At 40.7% G+C, this 17,018-nt stretch overlaps 1 protein-coding gene across 17 annotated transcripts in view; it reads right to left on the bottom strand.

Annotated features, from left to right (window-relative positions):
- Nucleotides 1-17,018, bottom strand: part of DLG2 (discs large MAGUK scaffold protein 2) — a 2,039,030-nt gene that overhangs the window by 361,107 nt on the left and 1,660,905 nt on the right. For all 17 annotated transcript variants that reach the window (XR_005020917.1, XM_036860586.1, XM_036860590.1 and 14 more), the window contains one exon: nucleotides 13,931-14,087. Coding sequence is in view for 16 of the 17 variants with exons in the window: in XM_036860586.1 (XP_036716481.1) it covers nucleotides 13,931-14,087 (157 nt within the window). In the remaining variant the exon portion in view is untranslated. The remainder of the gene's footprint in view (nucleotides 1-13,930; nucleotides 14,088-17,018) is intronic.

The raw sequence follows: 17,018 nt of genomic DNA, 5'->3' as shown, positions 1-17,018 counted from the left end.
GTCCAGGATAGGACTATATATATTTTCCTTGTATATTTTCTCTCTAATCTTCTCTGTTTTTGCTTTCCCAACCAAAGTAAGAATAATAGAACTGGACACCATGCTCCATTTGATTTGATCCTCATCTTTGTCAAAGACCAAAATGTGGATTCACTACAAAAGAACTGATGATTTATTTCTTCATTTATTAGAAGGTGTCTGTAGCTCTTCAACAGAGCAATAGGGACTTTTGAAGGCAAGGTACATTGGTCTGTAAATCCCTTAATCTCAGGAAGACATTTTTAATTACTCTGGGACACAACGTGCTGGAAACAGAAAATCACCGTTAGAAAGAAGTCTTCACGGTCCACCGACACTTGGCAGAGTTGATATCCTGTCCTTGCCTGAATCTCTTGTTGGTATGCTTAGGTGAGCACAGTTAGGGAAGGCACTGCCAGCTGCACAAATACAGGCCGAGGCCCTTCCCAAAGGAAGGCCTCTCTCTGGAAATCATTTCTACTGTTTAAGAAACTATTATGAGTCTCAGGATCCTAGATCTAAACAATTCCTCATATAGAATTCAGTGAGCCAAATGATCTCTAATGGACATTTATCATTTAGCTGCTCAGTGTCCAAATAGCCTTCTTTTTTGGGGGCAATCCAAGACAGGCGGGAGGCACAGCCTTATCCCCCATTAGAAAGGTGGAAGGGCACAGCTAGAGTGAGAGCAGGCCAAGCAGATATTCCTGCTGGGAACTTAGAATCACCACATTAAGGTGTAAGATACATGGAGAGAGAGAGGTTTTTTTCACAGCACCTCCAGCAGTGTGCCCTGGTTGTAAGTGGCCTGTGGTAATGACCTCGAGAGCAGTATCCTTAAAAGACTGACTTCAGCAGAATTTCCTTCCTGGCTTCTGAGCTTGGTTCCCCAGCCTTCCTGGGATTCAGTGAGCTATCTGTTATTTCTCTAATAAATTTCTTTTCATTTAAGTCACCCAGATATCTGTTGTCTGGAGTTCAGAACTCTGGTAGGTAAATCCAGCATCCAAGCTCCCATCAGGCACATCACTAGAATAGTCAGCATTATAAGCAAGGACGCTGATTGTGATAGATGGAGACCTATGCCTGGTGGCTAACAGGCTTTAAGTTAGAAAATCACTGAACTCTTCAGTTTCCTCCTGTATAAAATGGCAAGGTGATCATCTTCCTACCTATCCTGGATGCTATGAGAATCAAATGAGAGAACATTCATAGGAAGGGACTTGATACATAGAAATGGTGATGCAAATGTAAGGGTTATGAGGGCTTAGCTAGCAAAATAGGTTAGAGGCAAAACCAAATAGGAGCTAAGAATCAGTCTACTTGCAGATGAAGATCACTCCTTCCTCACAACCTGAGATGTCTCTGCAAGAATTCCCCTTTATCAGGGGTCACCTGTGATAGAGCATTTTCAATGTTTATGTGGAAAAGACTCAGGATCGAGTTTTAGTTCACCCTTTGAGACTTGTATAGGGACTTTTTATCACCTAAACATCTTTTTGGAAGAAGAGTATATATTATAAACAGAGTTTTAAGCAAACATCATGTATTTAGCATTTAGTATATAATAGAATATTTAATATTTGTCTGATCTGTGGGAGTTCCTACTAGTCAATTAGGAAAGAATCTGTCTGATTTGGAAAATACATTCTGTTGGCCGGAAGGCTAAAAGCACTAAGATATTCTGAGTCTTCAGGACAGAGCGGTTCTTTAGGCCAAGAGTTCAGATGGATACAACTGAGAGGAGCCCTAGGATTCCTAGCTGCCGTCAGAGAAGTTAATGAATGAATGTCTTCTTTCATTCATTCATTAACATTTGCCGGGTAGCTGGGTTCTGTATTAATCAGTGGGATGCAGAGATGCTAAAACACAGACCCTGCCCTCAGGGGAAGCTTTGGAGGATCTAGATGTTGCTTTTAAGTCTCCTCAATTTTAGAATCTCTGTGTATGATGGCTTCCTATGGTGGCTCATATTTCTCCTTGTAAATAGTTTATTATTTCAGGCATTTATGTTTTTCTCACTAACTGGACTTAGAGTGCAGACAGCCTTAGACATAAGCAAACTGCCAAGTTAAATTTTCTTTCCGAAGGCTGGCATTGCAGAAAGAACATAGCTTTGAAATCAGAAGCAATGGTCGTTCAAATGCCACTGTCATTGCTGATTATCTGGGTGATTTTGGGCAAATTACTGAATTTCTCTGAGCCTTCAACCCAACAAGGTTATTGTTAGGATTCAGTGAAATCATAGTACTTGGTGCTAAGCAGATACTCAAAAATACGAAGCATTTTATTCCTAATTCCCCACTGTTCCTGCTTCCTTGGAGTCTTTTTTGGGAAGCTTTTCCTCCAGAAGCCTTCCCACATTTCCCAGGCTGGGCTAATGACAGCCTCTCCTTTGTGCCCATGTGATCCCCTGAATTTACCATTAACACTTTCCATGTTATTGTGGAAATAACCTATTTATGTGTCTGTCTCCCCTTGTGAGGTTGTATGTTCGCTAAGGACACAATTATTTTTTTTTGCCCAGTAGTTTTTGCTGCTTAGTGGATGCTTAGGAAATGTCTGTGGATTGGTTTTATGCAAATAGGTTAATAAATTGTATGTACAGAATACCCCTTATCTAATGCTCCACGTGCCCCCTCTGATTTGCACTACTGTTTGAGGAAGATCTTTCTAGATTGAGGAAGATAGTTCCTCTGTCTTAGGTTTTTGGTTTGCACTCTCCCTACCCTATCCCCTGAGCTCTGCAAATGATATTTTAATGTAAAAATGTTACTTCTCCCAAATAAAACACCTGCGTGCGTTTTTCCGGAGTTTAGTTTAAGGCAGAATTTCTAAAAGTATGTCCAGTTAGATAGTAACTCATATTCCAGGGGGAAAAAGATTCTTTAGTTAAGTAAGGTTAGAAAATGCTTTAACAGCATTTCTTTATTGCTGTAGAGATTCTCAGATCCTTTATTTGGTCATGAACCTTTCTTTTTTCATAGAGCATTTCACAGATCTGGTATGATATAGAAATATCACTTTGAGAAAAGCTGGAATTGGTATCACTGAACTGAATTTCAGACTTTTGAAGGCTGCTTAAAGCTGAGTGCTTGAGTAGTTGTCCTGTGGGTTATCTATTAGAGGTCTGACTTTACATGTTTCCCGATGTACTATTTTTGCAGCATGTCTACAAGTTGTGAAAGATGTTATACACATATATATATATATATATATATATATATATATATATATATATATATATATATATATATATATATATATATATATATATATATATATATATATATATATATATATATATATATATATATATAGTGCTAATGACATTGAATAAGCAGTACTTAAGGAATGTACCAGAAAATAGCATGTTACATTTGCTTCCCTACTATGTCCATAAAGTTTATTGAATTTATTCATTTGACAGGTATTACCAGCCAGATTCTATGTCAGAAAATAGGGATGCTTCTTAAGTGTAGCCTGGGGCACTCCATGAGTTCTCTGGTCCCTTTTAGGTACTAGAAGGCCTTGGGTTCACTCTAAGTTCCTCTGCAGAGAAAATTCAGTACATGCACAGGCCCATGGAGGAAGTCCCACCATGCATCAACCCGGCCATTCCTTTTGTTAAAACAAGGAAACACTTCTGTGTGGATTGTCTGTAGAGAAGTGCTGTCCTGAGTCCTCTCGAGTGACCCACAACTGTGATGTCTAGAGAACCCCATCTCCCCACAATCCGGCAGCTGCGGCACTGTGGTCCTTCATCGTATGGACTGCTGTGAAGTTGTACGTGCCAAGTGGCTAAATATTTTGACGGGAGGGAAAGAAAAAGCCAGGGTGGTCGGGGTGAAAGTGAGAATAGGGAAGAGGCCAGTGAGGTAAGCAAGGGCCAGACCCTGTGAAATTTTGTAGGCCGTATCAAGAATTTTGGATTTTATCTTCACAGCAACAGAAAGCCACTGAAAGTTTAAGGGGAGAAACAACATGATCACATATGCTTTTTGAAAGGCTCACTCTTCCCAAAGTCTGGAAGTTTGTATGTGATGGGGGATGTGTGTGTGTGTATCCTGGACAGTCTGTATGAAAAAAGGATTTATAGGACTGCAGTAGGCCCTGCTGAATCTCTACCCTCTGGTGAGTGGGCCAGGGGTCAGCCTCGATGGTGGGGCTCTGAAGCTGAGGCTGAGGAAAAGTCTCTTCACTGGCCATACTTCACTGTTTTTATTTGAGGTGGTCCCTGAGCAAGAAAGGTGTGGGCTCTGAGTTGGGCAGGAAGACAGATCCAGTAAGGTGGGGAGACGTCTGAGTGAGCTTCAAAATTGAGAGGCGAGTGCCAGAGCCAGAAGAGTCAGTGAATCCAGACAGAATGGGGGTCAGCGGAGAGAACAATGCCTGGACCAGGCACGGAGGTTTGGGGAGGCAGCCTCCGCGTGGTTTCTGGGCCAGAAGCCTGAATTTAACTGGTCAGGGTTAAGGCAAGAAGTCTTCACGTTTTCAAAAACATCAACAATTCCACTTGGTTAGATTTCACTTACAGGTTGTTTAATAGGGTGCCCTGGCGGATACAGGACCCTGAATTTTCCGAAACCTTGATGAGAAGCAGGGGGCATTGTGGGGACACACCAAAATTGTATATTGTCTAATGTCTTTTTTTAAAAAAATTGAACTATAGTTGATTTACAGTGTTTCAAGTGTACAGCAAAGTGATTCAATTTTTTTTAAAAATTAATTAATTAATTAATTTCTTTATTTTTGGCTGTGTTGGGTCTTTGTTCCTGTGCGAGGGCTTTCTCTAGTTGCGGCGAGCGGGGGCCACTCTTCATCGCGGTGCGTGGGCCTCTCACTATCGCGGCCTCTCTTGTTGCGGAGCACAGGCTCCAGACGCGCAGGCTCAGTAGTTGTGGCTCACGGGCCTAGTTGCTCTGTGGCACGTGGGATCCTCCCAGACCAGGGCTCGAACCCGTGTCCCCTGCATTGGCAGGCAGATTCTCAACCACTGCGCCACCAGGAAAGCCCAAAGTGATTCAATTTTATGTATATATATATATTTTTCAGATTCTTTTCTGTTATAGGTTATTATAAGATATTGAATATAGTTCCCCATGCTCTACAATAGGTCTTTGTTGTTTATCTATTTTATATTTAATAGTGTGTATCTGTTAATTCCAAATTCCCAATTTATTACCCCCCCCAACCCCTGACCTGTCTAATGTCTTTTAAGCTAAAGGTGTTCAGTGTTCCCTTCAGCAAATACTGTTTGTTTGAGCAAAATTATAAGACAGGCCCCTGGTTACAAAGGAAGGACAGGTCTACCCATTTTCTTGGGGGAAGCTGTAAAATCCCCGTTAACCCAAATGCAGATGTCAAATCATCTCAGTTTGGAAATCTATACTGTTGTGTTTACACTTGTGTTGGTCTGTGAGTCTTGTTGCTCTTCTTTTGTTGGGAGAGGTGGAGTAGGTGGAGCTCAACCAGAAAAAAAAACAACAAGAAAACCAAAAAAACACCACTCTCCGGCCAGGATAACCAGAGCTGGGACTGACGCTTGTCCCTGAGGGAAGGGCGGAGGTTTTGCTGGGGTTTGAGTGACTTGAGAGGAGAGAAACTAAATGTGCTGATTAGGTGAGAGACTTTGTAAGATTTCTAGCTTAAGCTGTTGTGCTTTTGGAAACAAGGTGACAAAGCAACACAGAGCGGGGAGAGGGCTCTTGTCCTCACCTCTGCACAGTCCTCAGAGCCTCTCTGGAAGGCAGGTTTCAGGAACGCTGAGAAACAATCCCTTAAACAGAAACCCTTGAGCACTGAAAACAATGAAAACAGGAGTCCTCCATGGGGCTGGGGACAGAGCTGGAGAGTAAGGACATGGCCCATATGGCATGGTCACTGGAAGAGATGGCATTGGTAAGCTTTTAAGAGGACCACTTCAGGGAATTAAAGAAATAATTTGGGACTTTATGTATTTTTTTGTGGGGTGGGGTGGGCAGGAGGAGGGCTGGATTTCACTGGAAGGGATTAAGAGTTGTCATTTGAGGTAACAATATAAGGGTGACTTTACCAGTACCTCAGGATGGTGAAGAGTGTATATAGTGCTCGAATTCCAGTTGAGTAACTTGACAGTAAGGATCTAACAAAGAAAGCCCTTCCCTTCTGCATGGCTCTAAACATGAAGATAGGAAGGAAACCTGAGATTTAGTGAAACACCCAGATGAGCTGTGACTCATTTTCACTCCTCCCAAATCACAATGCAATTTCAATTTCAGTTTGAAAATTCACAATTACCTATTCTACCTTCACTGCAACGGCTGCAACATTTCACTTCTGGCCACACATATTCCCAACTATGTATCTTGGAACAGAGTGAGTTAAATACTTAAAGTCCATCAAGAGTGAGTTTTGGAGTTTGCAGGGTCAGGTAGGGTGATCTTTTTTAGACTCCTGAGGATTGAACAGACTAAAACTGCTTGGTGAGGCAGAAAAGAATCTCTTTATAGTTGTATTGCTTCTGCATGCTCCGCTCCGTATATATACATTTTTTCATAACAAAGCACTGAAACAAATGATAACAGAAGCATTTCTATCTTTCCCTCTGCAGAAAGAATGCCTGAGGAGACTACTGTACTAGTTAACGTGATTGCATGCTGAATGCCCTAAATTCTCCTCCACAGATACCTCAAGGAGATGGTTCAATTATTGGATAAGACTTTCTGTAACAAATCCCTGAGAGATAGAATACATAAAGGAGAAACTGGAGAGAAAAGATCACTCACAATACGTGTATGGAATGTGGCCTCAGGTGACGATTTTTTTTGGCATCTTAACTACTTTAGTTCTGTAGCTCTGGTGGGGAGGAGGAAGTGCAGGATAATCCTTGCAATGGCGCCTGGGAATCCTCCTCCATATTCAGGTTGCCATGCAAAGTGTTTAGACAATATTTGAACACTTGATGGCGCCCACAATCTTAAAACATGGTAAAAGGCTGGTTGCCTTTTCTGTATAGGCGAGTGTGACTATCTTGTCGGAAAACAGTCAATTAGGGGAACTGTAAACATATCTACTCAAGCATTTCCCACTACTGGGGTCCTATGAGGTGCTCCTTATGTAATGGTTTCGTGGTCAAATACGTTTGGGAAAAACCATATACTTTATCTGCCTCTAAGGAGATTCCCAATGTACACTGGTAAACATGTTTTTGAAAAGCTCTTCAGTGAAGAAACCTGCTCACTAGGGAACCCTTTCTCTCAGTAGCAACCTAATGCAATCCTGCTGTTCCAATATCCTGTGAACTCACTTTGGGAAATGCTCCTCTAGTCCAAGCCCTGCCCCAAAGAAGGAATGGCTCAAACTATCTAAAAGAGACTTTCCTTAGACATGGTTATCTGACAGACTTTAAAAAACATCAGACACATTCTTAAGGCAGACTAGTTAGTAGTAATAGTATTGATTGAGTACTTAGAGTGTGACATGCTCTGTTCTAAGTGCTTTCTCTCTTCTCTTTCCTCAGTTTGCCATCTCTGTCTCTACCTATGTTAGATGCATTGATATACAGTTGGCCTTGGATTTGCAGTTGGTTGAATGCACGGATGCAAAACCTGCTGATATGGAGGGCCGACTGTATACATTGTGCTATGCCATTTTATATAAGGGACTTGAGCATAGTGGATTTTGTTATCAGTGGGGTGTCCTGGAACCAATCCCTCGTGGTTACCGAAGGACAAGTGGATCTGCTTTTAGGCAGTAAGCATTTTGAGATTAGTCTGTTTATCTCATTCATCTTTGAGATTTCAATTCCTAGTACAGAACCTGGCACATAGTAAGCCATTAATAAAATAAATTATCTAAAAAGACTCTATAGTCTATATGGGAGAAAAATTCTGGGAAATAGGGATCAACATTATATCCCTAATTAGAAAGGTAACTGTCTATTATACAATTTCCTTCTTTATGGAGACCAATTGAGAGCAGCGATCTACCTTCCAGCTCTCTTTCCTGGGGATTCTATTTCTCGTCTCTAAACTTACTATGTTATTGTTAGCATAGCATAACTTATTTGCAAATTAATCTTACATGACTTAGAAATCTATGTATTGAATTTATTTGTTTATTTATTTAAATTATTTATGGCTGTGTTGGGTCCTCGTTGCTGTGCATGGGCTTTCTTTTTTTTTTTTAGTTGCAGCGAGAGGGGGCTACTCTGCATTGTGGTGCATGGGTTTCTCATTGCGGTGGCTTCTCTTGTTGCGGAGCACGGGCTCTAGGTGCATGGGCTTCAGTAGTTGCAGCACGTGGGCTCAGCAGTTGCGGCACGCGGCCCCTACAGTGTATGGGCATCAGTAGTTGTGGCGCACGGGCTTAGTTGCTCTGTGGCACGTGGGATCTTCCTGGACCAGGGCTCGAACCTGTGTCCCCTGCATTGGCAGGCAGATTCTTAACCACTGTGCTACCAGGGAAGCCCTATGTATTGAATTTTTTTTTAAAGGTATTTTAAAATTTATTTTGGTTGCACTGGGTCTTCGTTGCTGCGCGCAGGCTTTCTCTAGTTGTGGCGAGTGGGGGCTACTCTTCGTTGCGGTGCACGGGCTTCTCATTGTGGTGGCTTCTCTTGTTGTGGAGCATGGGCTTCTAGGTGTACGGGCTTCAGTAGTTGCGGCACGCAGTCTCAGTAGTTGTGGTGCATGGGCTTCGTTGCTCCGCGGCATGTGGGATATTCCCAGACCAGAGCTTGAACCCGTGTCCCCTGCATTGGCAGGCAGATCCTTAACCACTGCGCTACCAGGGAAGTCCCTGTATTCAATTTTTGTTTAGAGTTTTTGTTCTTGTGTTTTCCAGGAAGTTATAACTTGTCCTTACATGTCCAGTGCAAGCTGTAGGTGCAAAATATTATCCTCCATATTCCATTGTTAATAATTCTATTCTGTCATTTTTCTTTCCATATTGTAATAATGTTTGAGCTTCTCAAGCCTGTTTATTCTTTCCCTGCAGTGTTAAACCAATGAAATTCCAGTACTGAGCCTTTAAACTAGACACTTTCTAGCCACACTTTTTATAAATTTTTACAAGCTAAAAAGGAGAAATCTTCCCTTTTTTCTTTTCAATTGCAAAAAGCAGATGATATTTTCATTGTTGAACAATTTTTGCAATTGTTTTACATAAAAGACGGATATGATATTTGAACTTCAGAGATTATTATGTTCTATGAATTGTAATCTCTAAGAAGACTATAATTCTGATTGTTTGCCTTGCTTACTCTGTGGTCCTGGCAATAATATTTAAATGGGTACATCTACTTCTAAAAGCAGAAATACTTGGGAGTTTTCTCTGTTGAGCCATAAGAAGGTTATTGGCTCATCTCTTTTTCTACCACACACGTAGAGGTTAAAACAAATAAAACCCATGGCTTAGTGGATTTCTCATTTAAACGGAGTTAAAAAGTCTAATATCATCTCTGTGCCTCAGTTTATTCATCCTTCAAATGAGCATAATAAGGCATAGGGTTGTTATAAGATTAAATTAGCTATAACTGTGTCTGACTCAAAGCACCATGGAAATATTAGCTTGTTATAGTTCTGTGTGCTCCTGAATGTGGTGTGCACACAGAGCAATGTGTACAAAGAAGGTGCTGAACGAGACCGTTGTCAAGGTTTTGAAGAGAGAGTGTGCTGTGAGGAGAAAGAACACTGATTTTGGGTCAAGAGACCTGCTTTTGAGTGCAAAGTCATAGTCAGTAGCTGTGGAGCTTTGGACAAATCAGTTAGCCATTCTGAATCCCCTTCCCCTGATACGGAAAGTGAGAGTAATAATAACATATCCTGACGCTTAATATTTCTTTGAAGATTCCCAGAATCAATGCATGTGAAAGTGCTTTGTGTCTGGGAAAGTGCTATGACAATGTGAATGCTGATTGTGATGAAATGACAGAGTGGTCCCCCAGTCTACAGTTTTTTTTTGGCTGCACGGTGCGGCGTGCGGGATCTTAGGTCCTGGACCAGGTATCGAACCTGCACCGCCTGCTGTGGAAGTGTGGAGTCTTGATCACTGGACTGCAAGGGACGTCCCAGTCTACAGATGTTGAGCCAGGAGGAGGAAGTATGTTCTAGAAAGTATTTTAGAGTCAGTCTCCCAGGTTATAGTGACTTTCTTTTTTTCTTTAAAGTTCTTTTTTTTTTTCTTTTGATGTGGACCATTTTTAAAGTCTTTTATTGAATTTGTTACAATATTGCTTCTGCTTTATGTTTTGGTTTTTTGGCCTCGAGGCATGTGGGATCTTAGCTCCCTGACCAGGGATTGAACCTGCACCTCCTGCATTGGAAGGTGAAGTCTTAACCACTGGACTGCCAGGGAAGTCCCTATAGTGACTTTTTAAGGCATCACTATTTTTAATTCAATACTTTTTCATCAATAAACGTTTTTTTTTGTTTTTTTTTTAAACATCTTTATCGAAGTATAATTGCTTTACAATGGTGTGTTAGTTTCTGCTTTATAACAAAGTGAATCAGTTATACATATACATATATTCCCATATCTCTTCCCTCTTGCATCTCCCTCCCTCCCACCCTCCCCATCCCACCCCTCTAGGTGGTCACAAAGCACCGAGCTGATCTCCCTGTGCTATGCGGCTGCTTCCCACTAGCTATCTATTTTACATTTGGTAGTGTATATATGTCCATGACACTCTCTCACCCTGTCACATCTCACCCCACCCCCTCCCCATATCCTCAAGTCCATTCTCTAGTAGGTCTGTGTCTTTATTCCCGTCTTGCCACTAGGTTCTTCATGGCCTTTTTTTTTTTTTTCCTTAGATTCCGTATATATGTGTTAGCATACTGTATTTGTTTTACTCTTTCTGACTTACTTCACTCTGTATGACAGACTCTAACTCCATCCACCTCATTACAAATACCTCCATTTCATTTCTTTTTATGGCTGAGTAATATTCCATTATATATATGTGCCACATCTTCTTTTTTTTTTTTTTTTTTTTTCGGAGAAAGATATTTAATTCTTCTGATTCAATTTCATAATAACATGAAGCAATGTACTTTACCTTTTGAATGGTTTCTGTCAAACTAATATATAAAAAGAATCATATTTACAAACGTACTCAAGAGCTTCAACAGATTTGCCAAGGGCCTTTCTTCATCCTTTGATATTCCAATAACATACAAACTCAATGGCTGGAGTTCCCTCTAAAACACCAATCAAATCCTCATGCTCTCAAACTTTTCTTATTCAATTATTAACAGAAATAACACTGACAAATTGCCATTAGTAAATGGTTTTGTATGTGATTTGGGCAGTTCTCCAACGTTTTCATCAATCTCATGAAATCTTAGCTGATTTACAAAATTTGCAATTTCACTTTGTGATGGACATCAGAAAACCCAAGTGAGATATAGACCCAACAGTCAAGGGTATGTTCTCATATTTGAGTTTGCCACCTTGTGACCTGAGGGACTAAGATAATGGGTGATCAGTTAATAGGCTCCATAATTTTTTTTTTTTTTTTTTAAACATCTTTATTGAAGTATAATTGCCTTACAATGGTGTGTTAGCTTCTGCTTTATAACAAAGTTAATCAGTTATACATATACAATATGTTCCCATATCTCTTCCCTCTTGCATCTCCCTCCCTCCCACCCTCCCCATCCCACCCCTCTAGGTGGTCACAAAGCACCGAGCTGATCTCCCTGTGCTATGCGGCTGCTTCCCACTAGCTATCTATTTTACATTTGGTAGTGTATATATGTCCATGACACTCTCTCACCCTGTCACATCTCACCCCTCCCCCTCCCCATATCCTCAAGTCCATTCTCTAGTAGGTCTGTGTCTTTATTCCCGTCTTGCCACTAGGTTCTTCATGGCTTTTTTTTTTTTTTCCCTTAGATTCCATATATATGTGTTAGCATACTGTATTTGTTTTACTCTTTCTGACTTACTTCACTCTGTATGACAGACTCTAACTCCATCCACCTCATTACAAATACCTCCATTTCATTTCTTTTTATAGCTGAGTAATATTCCATTATATATATGTGCCACATCTTCTTTATCCATTCATCTGATGATGGACATTTAGGTTGCTTCCATGTCCTGGCTATTGTAAATAGAGCTGCAATGAACATTTTGGTACATGACTCTTTTTGAACTATGGTTTTCTCAGGGTATATGCCCAGTAGTGGGATTGCTGGGTCATATGGTAGTTCTATTTGTAGTTTTTTAAGGAACCTCCATACTGTTCTCCATAGTGGCTGTATCAATTTACATTCCCACCAACAGTGCAAGAGTGTTCCCTTTCCTCCACACCCTCTCCAGCATTTATTGTTTCTAGATGTTTTGATGATGGCCATTCTGACCGGTGTGAGATGATATCTCATTGTAGAATAAACGTTTTTTGAGAGACTGCTATGTGTCAGGCACTGTGCTAAATGTTGAGGTTACAAAATCATTAAAACGATACAGAATTTGCTTTCAGGGAGTTTTTTGTAACTTTGTAGAGAAAGACAGGTGTGTAAATAAATATGGGCGATGAGGTTTAATAGCTTATTAAACCTTTTAAGTTATATCTTATATATATCATTTAAGTATAGAAGAAGTAAGTGGGGCAAAGTAGTTGAAGGCATGACATTGGGTGACAGAACAAAGGCCTGGCATGGGACCTTACCCTATTTATCCCATACTCAGTCTTTCCAGACATCTGCTAGTTGATGAGTGAGCAGGAACCTGCATGTGTGGGAGAACCACAGAAACACATAAGGCAGGACCATGCATGCAGACCACTGGACACTTTGCTTAGGTCAACTGACTACATTATACAGGTAAATCATGTGTGCATGGGTAGGAGTTGGAGTGATGGTTAACAAATATAAGGTCACTTGGAAAATTCTAGCTATAAACCATAGCTATAAAGCAAAGGCAAATTTTTCTAAGTATACAATGAAAACCACAAACTAAATGCTTCATTGAGTTGTGAACCATAACCTCAGCCTTAAAACTGGGCTCCTTATGTAATTCTCTATTATTATTTGCATGATTGCCAAAATTGCAGTAAGGGCATGAACACTCACAATGGATTTAACTATTTATCATAGAGTTTATCCGAGGGAGGTAGCTTGATGTAGTAGAAAGAAGCAGTCAGTAGGTATTCAAATAGAAGAAAGGACTTGGAGAAGAAAGGAGGAGGGAAAGCAAGATGGAGGTAAAGATGGATGGCAGGAAGGAAGGAGGGAGGGATGAGGGGAGGTAGGTGGTGGGCATTAAAACTGAATATTTAAATCCCAGCTCTGACTCTTTAGTTAGGTTAACTCTGACAAGTTATTTAACCTCTCTGAACCTTATTCTTTTCATCTGGACATGGGGCAGTACCTTTCAGGGTGATTGTGGGAATTAAAAATTAAATTAAAAAAAATTTTATAAAATGCCTGGTAAATAAGTGCTTATTGACTCATTTCTAGTAATTTTTGTATTTAGGTAAATGGTGATGCCGCTACCACTTACCAATGTCACCAAATTGTATATAGCACTATTTTATACATTATTCTCACATAGTTATATGCAACAAACTATATACATCATAAAGATACAGTTTTTAGAGTATAGTGTTGGATTTTGAAAGAAATTTGGCATTTTGAAAAATAAGTAATATACCTAAAAAATGCATGCTTCTCAGTGTTCTATTGGATGCAAATATGTCTCAGAAAATCTAAATGAAAACACTAGCACCTTTACCTGTATCTGAGGGAAGTAACATGCTTCAAACACCTGAACACCATTTAAATTACAACACGCACCTGAAGCCATAATGCTCTCCTCCACTTTTCCTTTGTAATTAAGGTGCTTTTGGAGTTATAACTGGGAGTGACTTTCTCTCAAATGGTGTCAGACATGGAGGGAATAAAGATTAAGAAGAAATACTCACAGACAGGATCTGGTCTCCTCTCTGGAGCTCCCCACTCAGGTCTGCTGGTCCACCAGCCAGAATGAAGGATACAAAAATACCTTCTCCATCTTCCCCGCCCACGATGTTGAAGCCCAGGCCAGTGGAGCCTTTGTGCAGGACCACCTTGCGGGGCTCCCTGTAGAAACAAGTGGAGAGCACAGTTCATAGGGTGGCCCACTCAAGATTTACATTGCTTTTACTTTCACCAGGATATATGACACCAGCAATTCATTACCTGTGAAAATGGCCTCCCCAATTATGATAAATTTGCATATCAAAAAGATGCTAATATCAGGGCAGATGTCTGAGCTCCTCACCGTAACAAATGCCAAAATACCATGCAAATTTATTCCTTAATTCCAAAACATTTTCTTAAACTAGACTTACAAGTTTCTTTTGTTTAAAACATCTGTTCTTGTAATGAGCACCACAGTAGTATTCAGTAGGATGGATGTATCCAAAAAGAGGGAGAGAATTTGGGGGACAAGAGACTAGACTGAATTGGCCAGACCATGAAAGATCTTACATGCCAGCCTGTGGGTTTGTTGTCTGTTTGATTGTTAATTAAAATTTACTCTGTAGGCAGTGGGGACTCACTGGAAGATTTTGAGGCACGAAGAATATTTAAATCCATTTTAGGAAAATTAACAAATGACCATAATAGGATTGATGGAGTTGGAAGTGCAGATATGATGGGAGACAGGAAAACCAGTGAGGATGTTGTCCAAGTAATCCAGGTTTGAGGAAGTGACAGCCTGCCCAAAAGTGATGGCAGTGATAATGAAAAGAAAGGGTAACATGAGAGAGGTAATTTGAAGGGAGGAACAGAGGGTCCAGAGATTGATTCAGGTATTGGAGGAGGAAGGAAGAACATCTAAGTAATTGGCAAAGGAGGGGTGGGTGGGTCATGAGGATGAATATGATTTTGAAATGCTCAGTTCCAGGTACTAGTGGGACATCCTTGTGGAGATGTGCAGAAGCAGTTAGAGACAATGGATAGGAATTTAGGTTCTCAGAGAGGACTGCAAATTCAGATTTGATGGTCATCAATAAAAGGATGAGAGATGAAATCTTAAGGCAACCGTTCATTGAGTTTGTGTAGAAGCTGGAGAAATATGGAACGTAGAATTGTAAAGGATCTTAGAAGTCATCTAGTTGAATTTTCTCTATCAGTAGTCTCAAAAAATGTATTCTGCAAGCCTTAGGTTTGACCAAGGTGCTTTTTGTATCACCCACCCTCCTCTCCCAGATATCTCAGTTCCAATCATTAAAGGTTCCTCTTCTATTTTCCTGCTCTTAATGTTGTAAGAATGGCAAAGAGCCAGCCAATATATTTTTATACTAATGATGACACAGATTTTGTTATTTGCTATCACATTTCCTTGCACAAAGAGATGCATTATATCTATATTTAACCTTATTATGAGGAAGGATTTACAATGCACATCAGAGCTTGGACTATAAGTAATATGTAATAATGCTATGTAATAATAGTTAATTCATTTTCATTTTTTTAAAAAAATTATTTATTTATTTATTTATGGCTGTGTTGGGTCTTCGTTTCTGTGCGAGGGCTTTCTCTAGTTGCGGCAAGCGGGGGCCACTTTTCATCGCGGTGCGCGGGCCTCTCACTATCGCGGCCTCTCTTGTTGCGGAGCACAGGCTCCAGACGCGCAGGCTCAGTAATTGTGGCTCACGGGCCTAGTTGCTCCGCGGCATGTGGGATCTTCCCAGACCAGGGCTCGAACCCGTGTCCCCTGCATTGGCGGGTAGATTCTCAACCACTGCGCCACCAGGGAAGCCCCATTTTCATTTTGACATAGAGTTAATTCATTTTCTTCTGCAAATACTTTGTAAGCACCTACTATGTCAGGAACTGTTCCAGCTACTCGGAAAGTTTGTAAGCAAAACAAAAATCCCTACTATTACGAGCATACGTTCTGATGGGGGTAGACCACTAAAAAGAAATAGATGCCATAAATAAGTTTGTTATATAGCATGTTAGAAAGCAATAAATATTTTGAGAAAAAGAAAAAGCAGACCAGTGTAAAAAGGATAGGTGCTTTCAGGGATGGGCCTGGACAGGATTTATTGAGAAGGTGACAGCTGAGGAAAGACTGAAGGGGTGAGAAAACTAGTCATATGATATCTAAAGGAAACATTCCAGCCAAAAAAAATAGAGGCCCTAAGGTGGGAGGGTGCCTGGTGTTGTCAAGGATGAGCTAGGAGGCCAGTGTGGCTGAATGAGTGAACAAGGGAATGAGAACGGTAAAAGATGAACTCAGTGTACTAGTTTTCTATTAATGAGTAACAAATTACCACAGACTTAGTAGTTTAAACCAACACCCACTATTATCTCACAGTTCTGTAGGTCAGAAGTCTGGGTGGGCTTGTCTAGGCTGTCTGCCTAGGATTTCTTAAGGCTGTTATCAAGGTGTCAGCCAGGCCAAACTTTATTGGGAAGCTCTGGGGAAAAACCCGGTTCCATATTTAGTTAGGTTGTTGGCAGAATTCAGTTTCTTGTGGTTGTAGGACTGTATTACATATATTTTATCATAAGGAATTGGCTCATGCAGTCATGAATGCTGAGAAGTTCCAGGATCTATAGTTGGCAAGCTGGAGACCCAGGAGGGCCAATGGTATAACTTCTAGCTAAAGTTTGAGTCCAAAGTTAGAAGACCAATGACACAGCTCAAAGAAGGAAAGAAAGAGCAGATTCTCTCTTACCCTGCCTTTGGTTTTATTCAGGCCTTGGATGGGTTGGATGGGGCTACCCATATGAGAGAGGACAATCAGCTTTACTCAGTACACTAATTCAAATGTTAGTCTTGTCCAGAAACTTCCTCACAGACACACCTAGAATAACGTTTAACTAAGTATCTGGGCACCCTGTGGCCCAGTCAAGTGACATATAAAATTAACCATTAGTCTTAACAAAGACTGAGGTCCCTGTTTTCCTGCTGGCTGCCAGTTGGAGGTCTTAGCTTCTAGAGGCCACGCATTTTCCTTCCCATGTGGCCCTCTCTATCTTCAAGCCAGAAATGGTACATTGAATCCTTTTCATATC

This window comes from Balaenoptera musculus, chromosome 8, assembly GCF_009873245.2.
Source record: "Balaenoptera musculus isolate JJ_BM4_2016_0621 chromosome 8, mBalMus1.pri.v3, whole genome shotgun sequence".
Taxonomy (NCBI): Eukaryota; Metazoa; Chordata; class Mammalia; order Artiodactyla; family Balaenopteridae; genus Balaenoptera; species Balaenoptera musculus.
Note: the sequence above shows the minus strand (reverse complement) of the source record. Positions and strands in the feature narration are given on the sequence as shown.